This window comes from Taudactylus pleione, unplaced genomic scaffold (assembly GCF_031769625.1).
Source record: "Taudactylus pleione unplaced genomic scaffold, aTauple2 ptg000007l, whole genome shotgun sequence".
NCBI classification, from domain to species: Eukaryota; Metazoa; Chordata; class Amphibia; order Anura; family Myobatrachidae; genus Taudactylus; species Taudactylus pleione.
Genome location: NW_028284410.1, coordinates 12,017,723 through 12,035,405, shown reverse-complemented (window position 1 = coordinate 12,035,405; position 17,683 = coordinate 12,017,723). Strand labels below are relative to the sequence as shown.

The window sequence follows — 17,683 nt, the reverse complement described above, 5'->3', positions numbered from 1 at the left end:
GAGCACACTTTGCTAGCCACACAGCTAAAAATACCATTATGGTATAATTGCTACTACACCAAGAATTTATTTGTGCAAGAATTTTTTTAAATATTGAACACATCTATTTGAGACTAGTATTCCAACAGCTGGACCGATTCTATGCAATGTCTCATCCAGCTGACACTAGGCCAGCACCTATTGCCATCCAGCCCACCAATGGAGGACTTACAATATTTTCAGCCATGCAAGTGTCCTCTTGTGTACGCTAACTGACTGATAACCACTGTTGGCAGCGTCTTTTTGGGTTGATTGTTTTGATCATTGCAGAGTTACTGATCATTCCTTTTTAGCTTGTGGATTTTGTTTACAGGCAGGCAGAGTCTGTATAGACTGAAAGGGCTGTTTGTTATTTATTGAGTGCACACATTTATATTAGCAAGAATCTTCTACCAATTAATGGGTTTATACCTTACTCCAGTATCTTCTGTAACCAAATCCCTATCTTTATCTTGGTCATAACTCCCTGCCGAGGCCTCAGCATTCTGGAGCAGTTCATGCACATCACCAGCAGAAAGATTTGGCCGCTTCCTTTGAGACTTAGGGCCAAAAGTGGTCTCAAACGTTTCTGTGTCTAGAATGTGAACTTTGGAATTCTGTCAAAATAGAACATGTAGTTATTTATTATTAACTTTTATTCTTAAGCCGCCACAAAGTGTATGCAGCCTGTACAGGCTAAATATTGAAAACAGTAACAGGGTATCAGAGCATAAATACAATACACAATTGCAGACCATAGCATAAGAGCATCATTAATATCATAGAACAGACTGCGTAGGACAGGTAAACAGGAACATACAGAGGCAAGTCAATAAAGAGTTTGCCGGCTTATTAATATGTATAGCTTAATAGGATTTGGACACAAAGTGGTGTCTACATTAGCATTTATGGCATAGCATGGAACCGCTATTGTGCCTGCATATTACAGGTAAAGTGAATAGAGGATGCACTGAAGGCATGCAGATTGCCTAAAGGGGCATACACACTAGATTATTTTTTATGAACGATAACAATATCGTTATAGTTCATATCGTCTAGTTACACACTGAACGACCAACAATGCGCGCTCCCGCGGGTAGTTAACGATATCCCCAGTTGGCTGAAGATGCAGTTCAATCTGGGGATATCGTTAACAATGCCATGCTGCCAAACGCAGCATGGCCCCGTCCCAACCCCAGCCATCATTCGTCGTGGCCAACATTGGTAAGTGTGTATACACTTACCAATGTAGGCACCCCCGCCAGGTACCGCAACAGACGATATAGCCACATACATACATACATAGTCTAGTGTGTATGCGGCATAACAAGCTTAATTGGATATCCGTGAAAGTAACCAAAACCTTTCAGAAGCAGAGTGTCACTTCACTTTTCCCAACGTCTGCTTGCTGCTTATTTTGTAAAGTAATGGACATTTGTGCCTAAAGGGCTGGTCGAATGCATGTGCCAAGGGATATGATGAAACACAAGCACAAGTGAAGACCTAGAGTAATTTCACACACTTTCTCTGCCAGCACAGTAAAGCTCCCATGCCAGGCCATTCCCATCAATATAAAAGTGTCCACTTGGAAAATGATCTCAAAGTAAAAACAAAAACAAACAACAACAACAATATCCTACAAAACAAAACAAAGCCCCAGTTGCATAGGTTTGTCATTTTTAAACATTGTTATGGAAATAAATGTGCACAGATCCTAACTGCCAGGTTTTTGGGAATGGGTTTAGCACGCTTTTAAACAGTTAAAATTTCTTTGTAGTTTTATTTACTTTGATAACATTTCTCTTATGTATGTAATAAAATACACATGCATGGAGATAATAGGAGGGGAGCAAAAAAAGTGTTGAGGGAAAACCTTGAAAGCACTACTTTAGACGTGCATGCAGACTAGAACTGTGTGTTCCTAAAGAGGATTGATGGATGCTTGAAACAAGATGAAAGACTGCAGCTAGAGAGCCAGGTTAGGTCATATTATTAGACCGTATAATAATCCTATTTTTGTCTGTGAAATTGGAAAAGAACATATGCTGTCTCGCTATAAAGGAATGGTCATATGCAGAATGTGAGGTCACCACAAACTAACAGAACACTCGCCATTTCAAAAGATGTTTCCCATTAGAAGTAAAAGGTTTTCTCCCAGGAGACAACCCAGTCTCACTGTATGGTATTCTGATAAATTTATAAAAAAATACCCTATGTGCAGCATGATCATATATGAACTACATAAAGCCAGTTAAATACATAGAGGCTGCGTATTAGTGTTGAATAAAATACATTAAAAAACAATGTGTTTTTACTAGGGGTGAGCGGATTCGGTTCTACTCGGTTCCGTTCGGATTTAAAAACCGAATCTTATTGGTTATCAGCTGTCACGAGTTTTGGATAGCCAATAAGATTCGGTTTTTAAAACCGAACGGAACAGAGTAGAACCGAATCCGCTCACCCCTAGTTTTTACATTTGCCTAAATATACCTATATTCGTATAAACTGTGCTCCTATAACTAAACAACCAGTCACTGACAGCTCGGCAGAGGTGTTGACTGGCTAATTTACATCCATGGGCAGGGACGCTAATATTACACAAACTCAAAATGAAACAAGTTTTTGACCTATACAATCGGTCAAAAGTTTTAGAACATCCCCATTTTTCCAGTTTTTATTGAAATTTAATTACTTCAAGTACAGTGAATAACCTAAAAATGGTACAAAGTGGTAAACTGCTCGAGGTTAAACAAAGTTTAGGTTAGGAAAAACTGAAGAATGTATATTTCAGAATTCTAAAAAAGGCCTTTTTCAGGGAACAAGTAATGGTTTCAGAACTTACATCTGTGCTGCAGCAATGGAATTAAGCCTTGAGGGTTTGCACAAACAATTCCTACAGGTATCCCAACTTCTGTCAATTATAAACCACATCTATATAAAAGCAGTGTTGGAACAGACGGTAAGGGGGGTTACATACTTGCACAATATCAGCAGCTCGGAATGACAAAATCGGGCATATCGTGCAGCGCGTATGCCTGATTGCGCACTCTCGCGGGTCAGATGCGATAGTGTATGATTGGCTGTGCTGCATGCCCAATCACATGATATTGTATGCGAGGCTGTGCAGTGTAATGATAGACGGAATAGACGGAATCTTGTTAACATTCATTACATCGTGTAATGTGTACCGGGAATCTTGCATAATCTGGGGTGAAGTTAAATAGCCCTGACAATCGGCAAGATTGTCTGTTGTACAAGTGTACACCCAGCCTAAAGCTGGATACACACCATACAGATATATCTGTAGATCGAGTGATCTGCAGATACAGTATATCTGCAGATGATAGCTATTCATACACACTGAATCACCATCATCTGTCTCATGGCCACGGCTCCCACTGGCCGGGGGAGTGTCGTGCCCCGTTCCCCGCGGACTCAGCCTCTGCAGACGTCGTACACAGACATAGACTATCACTGGTACACACTGGCCGACGCACACAAGATAGCATTACACCCTCTGAAGAATTAGTTGGACATCTGCACTGCAGGAAGTAGTACATGGTTTTCAGAATCGCAAGAAAAAGGCAATTAAAAAAAGAAAAAAAAAAGACATACAGACCATAATACTCCTTACTCCAAATACTCCTATAGTGCAGTGATTCACAAACTCATCCCCAGGACCCCACACAGTTCACGTTTTCTAGGTCACCCAGCAGGTGCACAGGTGTAGTCATTACTCACTAACATATTTTAAAAGATCCACAGGGGTGGAGCTAAATATTTAACTTGTGATTCGGTGATAAGACCTGGAAAACATGCACTGTTTGGGGTCCAGAGGACAGCGTTTGAGAACCTATGCTATAGTGAAACTGCAAAAAAAGCCAAGGTGTCAGTGAGTAGTTTCCTTCCTATTAAAAGGCACTTGGAAACAGACAGGAAGAGATCTGGCAAATCCAAAGCCACAACAAAATCAAGACAAGTTTCTGAAAAATCAACAGCTTGTGTTATTGGTCAGCTGCCTGATATCAGCTTCAAGCACAGCTTAACACTGGTTTAAGTGAGCACATTGCAGTTTAAACAATGAAGAGAAACTTCAAGCTACAGGTTTCACAAGTCAGATGGCAGTCAAGTAAGCCATTGCGAAAAAATGGCAAAAGACAAAAAGGTTTGCCTGGGCCATGTACAATTCCAGTGCACTACTGGAGACTTGATGTTGGTACTATGTAAATCATTGGTTCATCACGCAGGGTTTTGTGTTCTGTTGAGTAGGCGAAAGGATGGTTATTTAGTGTGCGACAATAACTGCCAAACATGGAGGAGGAAAAGTGATAATCTGGCGCTCTTTGCTGGATCCAGTGTTGGTGACTTTCAGAGAGTAATTGGCACATTGAACCAAAATAGCCACCACAGCATTTTGGTGCACCATACAATACTCTCTGGCCTAGTTGGTCCAGGATCATCCAACAGCAAGATAATGACCCAAAACATATATCCAGGCTATGTTAGAATACATTTGAAGAAAAGAACAAGACAGTAGTCCTCAAATCATGGAACGGCCGGCACAGTCCCCAGACAAACCCCCCTGAGCTGGTTTGGGATGAACTGGATAGAAGGGTGGAAAGTAAAACAACCTGCAAGTGCAACACAATTGTGCGAACTTCTGCAAGTGTTGGGATGAACTTCCCAAATAATATTTGATTTCCATTGTAGAAAGATTGCCACAAGTGTGTTTGTTGGATATAGCTACAAAAGGTGGCTACTTTGAGGAGTCAAAAATGTAGTTAATTTTGTTAAATAAAATGACTATAAATCTCTAATGGTTTGTTTGTTCTATGCTTTAATTTCAGAGTACATTGAAACATTAAACTGCATACATTTCAATAAAAACAGGAAAAATAGGGGTGTTCTAAAACATTATGACTGTTAAGCAGAGTACACACTACACGAAATTATGTGTACCCCACAATGGAACATCTCGATGTAACAATATATTTGGTGCACCTTACACACTGCAGCATCTGGTGTACGGCCGCATGGTGTCGTTCATTGCATAATCCCATCTGTTGTGCAGCACATGAACGAGCAATTGGGCATACACACTTCACGATCCGCACAATATATATCGCTCTGATTGACGACAGAACAATATATCGCACTACGGATAATATAATGTGCACATTAGATCTCCCCAGAACATCCGGCAGCCTAAATATTTAGGAACAGCTTTGGGAGAGTATCTTTTACCTCTGTCGGAGCGGTCATGGAATGACAAGCTAGCTCTAAAAGCAATTGAGAAAGCTTCAATTTGTGGGATAAGTGGCCATATAATCACAGTATTCACTCTGGCACTTGTAGTGGCTGCTTCAAGCCATTAGAAACCATAAGCATGACCACTTTCAACCAGACTCAGTATAAGAGATATGCCATAAACTTTGTGCAATTGATACCTGCCAAAATGCCTGACTGGAAAATTGGGACAACCCTGGTACTACCATTTCAAGACAAGCCATACCCCTGTTGGCAAACTGATGGTCCAACATAAAAAAAACAGGACTTTTTTTTTTTTTAGGAATATGAATCCTCATGTGCTCACACAGTTAAATAAAATGTACTAGTAAACATTACTCTAACACGTCTCCCTTTAATGTACAAATGCCCAATAATAACTTACATGAGGTTTTGTCCGATCATACAGAAGTGACATTGGCAGTTTGCTCTGTTTCATCACCACCTTATATGGATCTTTCATTACTGCATCCATTTCATCTTGGAACTTCTGTAAAGAGGATTGCTTAATCACACGAGTATTTCCTGATATACAGAAAAGAAGAAAAGATTCAGTATTATTCAATACTCATTACCATGGAGTTAGACAGATCTCTCCACCAAACTATGATATTTACTCCAAATGGAGTGAAACATGGCAACAAAACTAATACCAGACCCTCCAACATGACCCTTTCCAGCAGGTACATGCTCTTCTACTGAACATCTCACTTATTGTACGAATACAGGTCACCTACAGTATGTTAAACTAACAGATGACGATTGTGTTTCAACACAGATGACCGCAAACATAAAATGAAGTGGGTAAAGGAGCAGAGAATTGTGCACCTGGTGGAAAAGGTCGTGTTGGGGGGTCTGTAATACACATAGAAAAAACAACTCACCAAACCATTTGATGTTGGGTTCCACTCGAGCCACGGTGCCAGATGGGACAGATGATTGATTTTGCAAAGTCTTGATCACTTTCCCACGGTTGTTCCTGAAGAAGAAAAACTAAATTAGAGCAGAACTATTGCTACCAACAACAAAAATTGTTTCAAGACATTAAAATGCATGCCAAGATAGAGTTCTACAGCTTACAAAATGAACACAAATAAAAGACTCAAAGATATGATCCAGAACAACTTACACTAATAGACAATAATAAAAGAATTCAAAAGATTATCCAGAATGATCTTAAGATAGTTTCTTAATGTAAAGTGGGACTGATTATTAAGCTGCTGTGCATCACGATAGGATGAAAGATTAAAGAGAACATTTACTACAGGTGTTACACTTGGTTATAAAAAAAAAAAAAAAAAGGATATATATATATATATATATATATATATATATATATATATAAAAATTAGGCTTATTACTCACAAGTGAAGTAAACACTTGTGTCACATTATTAAGACCACCTCCTACATTTGACGTCGGCAGCGTGTAGCCCATGAAGTAAGTCACATTCCGTGCGCTGGCTTGGTGGGTATATAGTGTGTGCGATAGAAGTCTGCACAGAATCGGTATGACATACGAATGAAATACAGACGCCGGAAGCCCGGCAGATGAATATCCCGACGGCGTCTGGTAAGTATCCTAACCCTCCCGTCTCCCCCTAACCCCCCCTTAGCTGCGCTAAACCCTAACCTCCCCCCAGGGGTGCCTAAACCTAACCCCCCTCCCTCCCCGATACCTAAATCCAACCCTAACCTCCCCCCAGGGGTGCCTGCCTGACCCTAACCCCACCTTCCCACAGCCTAATCCCAACCCTCCCCCTGCCTGAACCTAACCCCCCCCACCCCCCCATTGCAGCTAACAGGTCCCGACGCCCGGCTTACCTACGTCCGGTATGCCGGGCGTGGGGCTGATGATAGGAGTCGGTATTTAGACGCCTATCATTAGTCCTATGCCGGGATTTCAGCTTCCTAACTACATACCGTCTGCACACATCTCTAGTTGCTGTCATGGGTAAAAGGGGCGAATTATACAAGTTGCAAAAAGGGAGGATTATTGGCTTTCGGGCCAAGGGTGGCAGTATTTCTGAAACACCGCAGTTTGTGAACTGTTCGCGTGCTGCTGTGGTGAAGGTGTATATTGACTGGACAAATGGCACCATTGCAAAAAAACCTACGTGGAAACTGCAGAGCACCGCGTGCCATTGATGAGAGGTGAACGTCTGCTACGAAGGTGCGTGAGGGCCGATTGACACGCTGTAGTGGAGCAGCTCACCGTCAAAATGAACCTGGGGGCCACCAGATTAGTGTCTAAAACGACAGCTCAGCGAAACCTGCTGCATATGCGGCTCCGAAGCAAACGGATGGTCACTGCACCTATGCCAACGAAGGTGCATCGGCGGAAAAGGCTTACATTTTCACGCCTGTATCTGAATTGGACCTCCACTAATTGGCGAAGGGTTGCCTTCTCCAGTTCTTCGACGAGTCACGTTTTCTGCTTCATAGTCGGATGGGCGTTGGCGTGTCAGGTAAGAAACATCGGAGAACAAACTCCCTGCAACCATTGCTGGAAGAACACAAGCTGGTCATGGCAGCGTTCTGGTCTGAGGAATGTTTTCATGGCATTCTCTGGGCCCACTCATCCATGTTGAGGTCACCCTGAACCGATTTGGTTATGAATTCATCCTTGCAGAGCACATACACCCATACATACCAATTGTCTTCCCTGAGGCGGATGGGATCTTCCAGCAAGACAATGAGACATGTCACACGGCTAGAAATGTCCGACAGTGGTTGGACGAGCACGACTAAGACTTCCAAGTACTTTCCTGGCCCCCTAATTCCCCAGACCTGAAGCCAATTGAGCATCTCTGGGACCACCGCTATCATTGTGTTCGCTCTATGGATACTCCACCACGCACCCTCCAGCAGCTGTGTAATGCACTGCAGTCAGTGTGGCTCCAGATACCTTTGCCAACCTACCAGCACCTTATTGACGGCGTTAACTCTGGCTATTAAGCTGGTAGTCATAATAATGCGACTCGACTGTGTATAATTCTAGAATCAAGTTTGCATTATAATTCATGAAAAGTTGCATAGATAAAATGAGCATGTTTAATGAGTGCGGACAGTAACAGAGACTACATTACCTCTGTGAGTGGATTAAATAATATCTAACTAAGAAACCTCTAGTTAAGACTTACTAGACAGAGCCTAAAGTGCACAAACAAGATATTGGCCAAGAACATGAAGTGAGTATCAATCTCACTACATTAAGAGTGAATGGGTAACATGTTTGCATGTGTAAGAGAACTACAGTCATGGCCAAAAGTTTTGAGAATGACAAAGTCTGCTGCTTCAGTTTTTATGATGGCAATTTGCATATACTCCAGAACGTCATGAAGAGTGATCAGATAAATTGCAATTAATTGCAAAGTCACTCTTTGCCATGACAACTTAATCCCAAAAACAACATTTCCACTGCATTTCAGCCCTGCCACAAAAGGACCAGCTGACATCATGTCAGTGATTCTCTTGTTAACCCAGGTGAGAGTGTCGACGACGACAAGGCTGGAGATCACTGTCATGCTGATGAACAGACTGGAAGCTTTAAAAGGAGGGTGGAGCATGAAATCACTGTTCTTCCTCTGTTAACCATGGTTACCTGCAAGGAAACGTGCAGTCATACTTGCTTTGCACAAAAAGGGCTTTACAGGCAAGGATATTGCCGCTAGTAATATTGCACCTTAATCAACCATTTATCAGATCATCCAGAACTTCAAGGAGGAAGGTTCAATAGTTGTGAAGAAGGCTTCAGGGCACCCAAGAACGTCCTGCAAGTGCCAGGACAGTCTCCTCAAGTTGATTCAGCTGCGGGATTGGGGCACCAGTGCAGAGCTTGCTCAGTAATGGCAGCAGGCAGGTGTGAGTGCATCTTCACGCACAGTGAGGCAAAGACTTTTGGAGGATGGCCTGGCGTCACGAAGGGCAGCAAAGAAGAAAATTGTCTCCAGGAAAAACATCAGGGACAGACTGATATTCTGAAAAAGGTACAGGGATTGGACTGCTGAGGAATGGGGTCAAGTTATTTTCTCTGATGAATCCCTTTCAGATTGTTTGGGGCATCTGGAAAAACGCTTGTCTGGAGAAGGAAAGGTGAGCGCTACAATCAGTCCTGTGTTATGCCAACAGTAAAGCATCCTGAGACTATTCATATGTGGTGTTGCTTCTCAGCCAAGGGAGTGGGCTCACTCACAATTTTGCCTAAGAACACAGCCATGAATAAAGAATGGTACCAAAACATCCTCCAAGAGCAACTTCTCCCAACCATCCAAGAACAGTTTGGTGACAAATAATGCCTTTTCCAGCATGATGGAGCACCTTGCCATAAGGCAGAAGTGATAACGAAGTGGCTCAGGGAACAAAACATCGAGTTCTCATTGAGAACTTGTGGTCAATCCTCAAGAGGCGGGTGTACAAACAAAAACCCACAAATTCTGACAAAATCCAAGCACTGATTAGGCAAGAATAGGCGGTCTTCAGTATGTGGTCCAGAAGTTGATTGACAGCATGCCAGGGCGAATTGCAGAGGTCTTGAAAAAGAGGGGCAACACTGCAATTATTGACTCTTTGCATAAACTTAATGTAATTGTCAATAAAAGTCTTTGACACTTATGAAATGCTTATAATTTTACTTCAGTATACCATAGTAACATCTGACAAAAAGGTCTAAAAACACTGAAGCAGCAAACTGTGTGAAAACCAATACTTGTATCAGTCTCAAAACTTTTGGCCATGGCTGTAGAAACAGGTTTGGTACGGGATGACGGTCAGAATACTGACAGAATTTGGTAAGAATTCTAACCCTTACTCTAACCCTTCCATCCCACAGCCTAACCCTCTCCTCTCGCAGCCTAACACCAACCCTCCACCTAGTTCCTAACCCTCCCCCTAACCTAACCCTAATACTTACCGCAGACATGTGTCGGGATTCCGACTGTCAGGATGGCGCTGTCTGTACGTGTAACAGTCTGTCTGTGGTGTAAAGTAGATCTAATAATGCTGCTCCTATTTGATCCAGTTTACATGAATATATGTGGATATACTTGTGCTAGAAGGAGGGAGTTACCCAATAAAGATCTTTCCAGTATTATCCTGGCAAATCTCTATGCCAGAGGAGGCCACACGTTTTCTCCTTTAAGTGAAGAAGCAGTACTTTGAACACTATTGGTGAAATGTCCACTTTAGCAGAAGTAGAGGATGCAATTTTTTTTTTATAGGCAAAACCAGGTTCACCCTTTACTAATAATCGTAGCACTGCCGCGATTATGTATCCATCTCGCTGAGAATATTTAAAATTTTAAACGAAAATATCCCCGATATGTACCAAGGGGAACTCGCAGGGACAGCGGTTGCGGTAACCGATGTCTCTGCGAGTTATATCCCCGGCATTTAGAAGAAGTCTTTCACAGAAGGGATAGGCTTCTCCTGGGGAAGCTGACGCTGGGCATGCACAGAGTGTCCGCTTCTGGAGCCGACTAGGGGCTGCGGAGGGAGATCGAAAGATCTCTCTCCTGCACCTGGAGCCTACATAGGCTTACAGTAGTTTACACCATCTGAATGGTGTAAACTACCGGGGCTAATCTCCGAAAAGCGGTCAGATAGTAGTCCCTATTGAGAATAATGGGGACTGCGATCTTAAGTGCTAATTAGCACGTTCCGGAGACTTCTGTGAAATCTCCTTCATTGTGCTCTTAGTACATAGCAACAATACATAAAATTATGCAGAAACTGCAGTTTCTGCATAATTTTATGCAATAATCAGCTTGATACATAGGCCCTTATATAGCGAAATTTAAAGAAGTTAGCTTAAGTAGTTTAAAAACAACTAGCATGATTTAAATAAATAAATAAATGCAGAATTGGCTTTATATGATTCAATGGACATATTAAAGATATTGTACGGCTAAAGAAAGAAACACTTACCGCCGCTCTTTCTGACGGTACATGTTCAAGCGCTTGATAGTTGCTCGGTCCCTCATATTGTGGCCTCCAGCACCCTTCACACGATCTAAAGGAAATAAAAGAATATATTACTGATCTGTATACAGTAAGAGGCAAATATTCACACTCATGTGATGTAGGCAGTGTCATAATTAAAAAAAAAAATAAAATATATAGCCTAATTTGCAATGGTGTTTTAGAGCTCGTAAAACCCATGTAAATGTGTCTGGTAAAAGTAACAATCGTTGCTAGTTTACTATTGTGGTTTTATTGGTACTCAGTTTGTGTTATAGTCTATGGGGGGTATTTAATTTGGAGCAAAAAGTCTGTGCTGGACTTTTCGCTCCACATCGCAGGTTTTCCGGGGATAAAGTATCGGGTGCGTGCCCGCTTTATCCCTGTATTCAATTAGAAATCAACAAAAACGGGAGCCGGCGCAAAGGTAAGTATCGCCAAAAAACGGGAATTTTCGGGAAATATTCCAGGGACCCCCCCTAAAGATGTCTAGAGATGGTGGATCACTATTTTTACCTGCTGAAGGAAATCGGGGTGTCTAATAGCAGATGCATATTTGCCGCTATGAAGAAGTGGTGAAGAATAGCACTTAGATTTTTTTTTTTTTGGAAAAATTAGTATTCCTAGCAAATTTGGGGTACATGAAAATGGGGGTGAGCATATTTTTAAGTCCCTAAAATGATATTTAAGAATTCTGCAAAAATGCACCTGTCGCTACTCCTGCAATGAAGAAAACACCTGCCACATTTAAGGGAATTAGTTTTGCTATTTTCGAACTGTGTTCCCTATTTTTTTTTTTTTTTTTAAGACCCCAAAAGGAAACATTATTTTTGGGGGTGTTCCAATTTTTTTTTACACAGATCTTTTTTATTGATCATTCCCAGGGGTGCAGGCTATTTTTTTTTACGCCTGCACCCCTAAACCCCAATTCTGCCCTTTTTTTTCGCCATGTAAAACATGGTGAAAAGTTATCCCTGTTTTTTTACAAAGACTTTTCGCACCGGCGAAAAGTCTTTGTAATTGAATATGGGGATAATTGAAACATGCGAAAATGACGTCATTGGCGATAATTTATCGCTGATTCCGACTTTTCGCAGCCAAATTGAATACGGCCCTATATATGAGCTCCATGAGTAAATGTATACAAAGGAGGCTACAGTGATTTGCAAATGTTAGCAAATATGCTAATAACAAAATTCTGTAAAATGCAAACGTATTTCACATACACTGTTACTACCAATAACACAATGCCAGTGTGTACACAGCCTTAAAGAGGATACCCAAAATATGATTATTACACACCATCTCACCAGATATACCAGATTCAGAGACAAACAGTTCATTGCACTGCTATCAATGGCAAAATTTAGAGCTCCATTCACATGTTGGGCTGATCAACAGCAATGATCAGACAGTCGGGCATGAGGAATAGACCAACAAGCCAGATTGATCCGATCAACTGTTGGCTTCATCTGGCAGTGTATGCAATGCCATGCCCGATATTTCCTGTTACTTCACAGTGGAAGAACGGCGGAAAGGTTTCCTCCCAGCAGAGGAACCCAGATATCTTGTGGCCACACACTGTGACATACCTCAGAGCATGGCCACAATATCTGATGGTTGTCAAGCATGTCAGATAAAATGGCTGGCGGTCTTACAGACATTTTATCTGACAATTTATGCCCAGCATTATGCCGATTATACACTGACAGATAATGTGTCAGACTCAGACATTTTACCTGGCAGCCGGATACGCAGCAGATATCATTGCTATAAACTAGTGACCGCAAATACGCACTATGGCGCGTATTTTACCTGGTATTGAGGACCAGGGACTCACTTTTGTAGAATGGGTGGGTCCCTGGGGATGCGCTCTGCTGCGGCCAATCTATGGCTCCAGAGTCGGCTGAGATTATATGCGCTGCAGCCTATAGGGATCTACCCCTACAAAAGCTGGAGGAAAGTTAATTTGCTGCCGTTCATCCTGGTATTTGGAGGCGGAGCCGAAGACCCACTCACCTCCCTCACAGTCAGGAGCAGAAACCAGGCGGGCTGGGCCGTAGGACAGAATGACACCACTGGCCAGTTCCATTTTAACAACCTGGGCTGGCCGCTGTTATCTGCTGGGCTGCATGTGCTGTGTATGGCCAGCTCCTCCTGTTCCAAGCTCCTTTCCATCTCCTCCTGTATGTGGCTGCGCACTCCCTCTAATACCCAGTGGCAGCCAACCCCTTCTCCTGTCCCTGCCTACTTCTCTTATCCCCAGCTCACCTCTACCATCTGCTGTATGTGGCTCCCCTTCCCCTCCAATACCCGGTGGCACCCAGCCCCTTCTCTTGTCCCTGGCTACCCCTCCTGCCCCTAGCTCCCTTTCCCGAATCCTCCTGTCACTGACTCCTCACCTACTACCGTTACCGGCTCCCCACCACCTACTACTGTCATTGGCTCCCCACCACCTACTACTGTCATTGGCTCCCCACCACCTACTACTGTCATTGGCTCCCCACCACCTACTACTGTCATTGGCTCCCCACCACCTACTACTGTCATTGGCTCCCCACCACCTACTACTGTCATTGGCTCCCCACCACCTACTACTGTTCCCGCCTCCTACACCTGTCCCTAGCTCTGCCTCCCACACATCAAGACAAGGAGACAAAAGGACCTGCAGCATGAGCGCAGCCGTCCCCATCCAGCTCCCACAGAATAAAAAGAGAAGAATGCACAGCTAGAGGCAGAGAGTTCCTTGAGCATTTTTGTCCATAGGTAAGAGAACAAAATCTTTTTAGTATATTTTTAAAATGTATTAATTGGTTCAAGGATTTTTCATAAAATTATGCTGAAACGACAGTTTCTGCATCATTTTATGTAAGAACAGTCTAATGCAGAAGATTTCACAGAAATCTCCTGCAGAAGGCTAACTACCGCAGCAGACTGCAGTCCCCATTGTTGTTAATTGGGGACTGCAGTCTGAACTATAGGTACAATTGGGGGTATCAAATGGGCATTCTAGGAGTATGTAAGCATGTGTGATGACATGCGGGGAGGTCTGAAGGGCATATGGGGAGTTCTAAAGCAAAAATTATGATGGCACCCAAAAATGGTCAGGTTAGGAACCCAGTTTTTTAAAGTGACAGATCCCTGGGACCCACATATTTTGTCACTCAGCGCGATCAATGTACACTGCAAAATACTTCACGATAGCTAGCTTCCTCCCCTGGGGAGGTGATGTTTTCCCGTTCCTCTCCTGTGAAGGAAAAGGGGAAATAACTGTCTGATGCAGCCGACTTGTAACTTCAAAATATAGGACGTACATGCTGTACGATTAAGCATGCTCGACCAATCGATATTTTCAAATCAATCGTGCACATACACTGTACAATTTTCTAGATATGCTGATAATGTGATATGTGAGGAACATTCAAACTGCACACAGCTAGAGCCGTGGTTGTGTATGGAACTCATGACCATGCTGTAAAGCAGCAATACTTAGAAGAAAAAAAAAAGACGACCCTGTTGTGCTGTGGAGAATAGTGACTGGAATCATCAATGGGGCAAGGACTGAAGGGGATGACAAACTTGCAAACTCTTCAGAAGTGGGGAACCACCCATATCCTAGTGAATGAGCAGAACAGGGGGAATTGTATCATCTTGGCCCAAACCCCTCTCTACGTGTTCCCATGATTTTTATAGTGGAAAAGTACTAGAACCTTACACCAAGTATACACACGTTGGCGGTGTGTACCAGCGATAGGTCTGAACAACATCATTCACAGACATATCTCGTCAGCTGTGCAGCACAGCCTATGGCGACCACCCGTACATTTTCTGCAGAGGTTGCCAGTAACTGATATCACAACTTGGTGGGCCCGTCCAGTTGAGACATCAGGCACGACACATTGGGTCTACGATTGATAAGTGTGTATGCACTTACCAATCGTCTGGATGGTCGGATCAGCCAGGGGAGGAGCGATCCGTCGTCCTAGTGTGTACCCAGTTTAAGTGTGCCCATGTCATGACTGCTGCCTCACCCACTCTGTACACTAAGGATGGCCATTGACCATCGATAATTAGCAATCATCAATGGTTAGCTGTTGATGGCCAATGATGGTAGCTAAGCCCCATCCTCTTTTTTGATTGGCCTGTCATGCCCCCAGCATGGTCGAAATTGATTGGCCAATATATCCTGTGCCTGTCGGCCAGTGTGTACCAGCGATATGTCTGAACGACGTCGTACATAGACATATCACGTTGGCTGTGCTGCACAGGAGATGTCGGTTATATATGCTAGCGTTCCCGCTAGGCTGTTTTAGCAGGGCGCGGCGCCCTGCCCTCCTTCTGGAGGGCAAAAGGCACCCTGCCCTCCAGGAGGAGGTCAAAACGCCCTGCCCTCACAGCCTGCGGTAGCCGTTGTCACCCACGGGACGCAGTGTCCCGCGGGTGGAGAAACATGCGGTGACCCGATCACCGCCGGAGAATAGACGCCGGGCGCATGCGCCCGGCATCTATTCTCCCTGTCTGCAGGGCTTGGGGGCTGCCCGGCGTGTCGTGCCGGGCACGCCCCCAAGAGTGACGAAAAGGGGACACGTCTTATAGACATGCCCCCTTTTCCGATGACCACGCCCCCTTCTCGGTCACGCGCACCTTCGGTGCGCGCACGGGCATGCCCTCTCTAGCTCCGGCGCCCTGCCTCCCGCCGGAGCTAGAGGGAACACTATATGCAGATATATCAGTTCATCGTGCTGTGTGTACGGGTGGTCAGCCAATTGCCTGTACACTTGCAGCGCATTGGGTATATCTGTAAGGTGTGTAACCAGCTTTGGATTACTGCTGTTTGACACTGTATCGGTCTCACCATAATAGATGGCAAGTGATACTGTCCCGTTTGCTGGCAACGAGGACCCGGCAGCAGCCCTTCCGCTTTCAGCGAAGCCTTCCAGGCTCTGCCAGGTCTCCGCTGGGTGATAGTGTCATGCGCTGCAACAGAGCAGAGGAGGGGGAATCGTAGCTGGACCTTGCTGGTGAGAGGAGTAAAGCTGAATACCAGTGCAATGTTTGTCTGTATCACTGTGATACAAAACAAAATATTCCACTAGTAATAAGCTAGGTTCATAAACGGAGCCAAATCGGAATGAATGGGTTTTTACCGCTCATGCGGGTACCTTTTCTCTCTGACTTTTCCTCGCAGCTCATGAAGCTCCAAGGAAAAGTCCACCACTGGGAAATGATGCTCAGGGTTAACCCTGCTAACTGAATTGAATTGTAATTAGTTAATTGGATCGCCCCTCATAGAATCCTAAAGTATCATAACACCAATTCCCTGTGTCCCCTGGGTTGAACTATTGCGCTGACTAAGAAGTGACATTTACTGACAAATTTATTGATATGTTAATTTGTTAACTATATTTGAATGCAAATCTCTACTTCCAAGGGAGAAATCTTTAAAATCAAGGACACCTGGAAAATGAGCCCTTCCAGCTTTCTGACCACAGTAGCAGCACTAAATACACTGACTCAGGTTGGGAATCTGGAGGATCTATCCCAGCTTCCGCCCTTGTCACTTAATGCACGCACCTGGATTACTGCTGGATGTAGACGGGTTAATGGTGCTCCGTCCCTTGAACCGTGGCTTCACCATCTTGGCTTTCTCTGATGACTGAAACACACAGAACGATGATGCCCCGACAGGACCAGTTCCGACCAGAGTAAAAAAATGCAGCCCGATGGTATACAAGGCCGCACTAAAAGGAAAGAGAGTGAGAGAAAGCAAAGCCTTGTGGGTAAAACATGCTGCTGCTACTACACGTGTTTGTTCCGCGTTCGGCCGCCATATTTGAATTGGGCTATTTGCCCTTAATACTGTTAGGTTTCTTGTAGTGACTTTTCAGTAGGTCATTTCTGATTCAGTAACGCAGTAATGACAGTTTCCAAGAACACAATCTCAGATTTAGTAGATTTGTACCTGAAAAAGTGTGCCGATTAAAAGTCCATATATTTTAATACTGACTTTACAGTACAAAATGTACTGTGCAATTTTTGCCATATCTGTCATTTAGTATCTGAACTTTCTAAATCAATATTTTTGATTTTTTAACATGTTAAAAAAAAAAAAAAAATGAAGTTTCTGATGTTACAAGATACATAGAAATGGAAGACAGGTATGTTTATTTCACAAACCTGAAGTTAGTTTTATTTTCATCAGCTGTCTATGAATAAGGTGCATACACATGTAACGATTTTTTGAAAGATTTAACTATAACGACGTTGTTATCGTTCAATTGTTGAAAAAATAGTTCAGTTCTGAGTTCAGTTCTGAGTTATAACGATGAACGATTATTGTTCATGCGCGTTCCTGTTTGTAGTTCATTCTGACAGACCAACTGAACGATTTTCATTAAGGGAAGCAACATTTTTTGTTCATT

The 17,683-nt window shown here is 43.3% G+C and overlaps 1 protein-coding gene across 1 annotated transcript in view; it reads right to left on the bottom strand.

Moving 5' to 3' along the window:
- Positions 1–17,022, bottom strand: part of GNL2 (G protein nucleolar 2) — a 63,122-nt gene extending 46,100 nt beyond the window's left edge. Inside the window, exons 1-5 of the mRNA XM_088462237.1 lie at positions 16,836–17,022; positions 11,229–11,313; positions 6,189–6,283; positions 5,690–5,829; positions 451–635 (exon numbers count right to left, since the gene is read on the bottom strand). Coding sequence (XP_088318363.1) covers positions 451–635; positions 5,690–5,829; positions 6,189–6,283; positions 11,229–11,313; positions 16,836–16,899 — 569 coding nt within the window. The 5' untranslated portion in view covers positions 16,900–17,022. The remainder of the gene's footprint in view (positions 1–450; positions 636–5,689; positions 5,830–6,188; positions 6,284–11,228; positions 11,314–16,835) is intronic.
- Between the last annotated feature and the right edge of the window lie 661 nt (positions 17,023–17,683).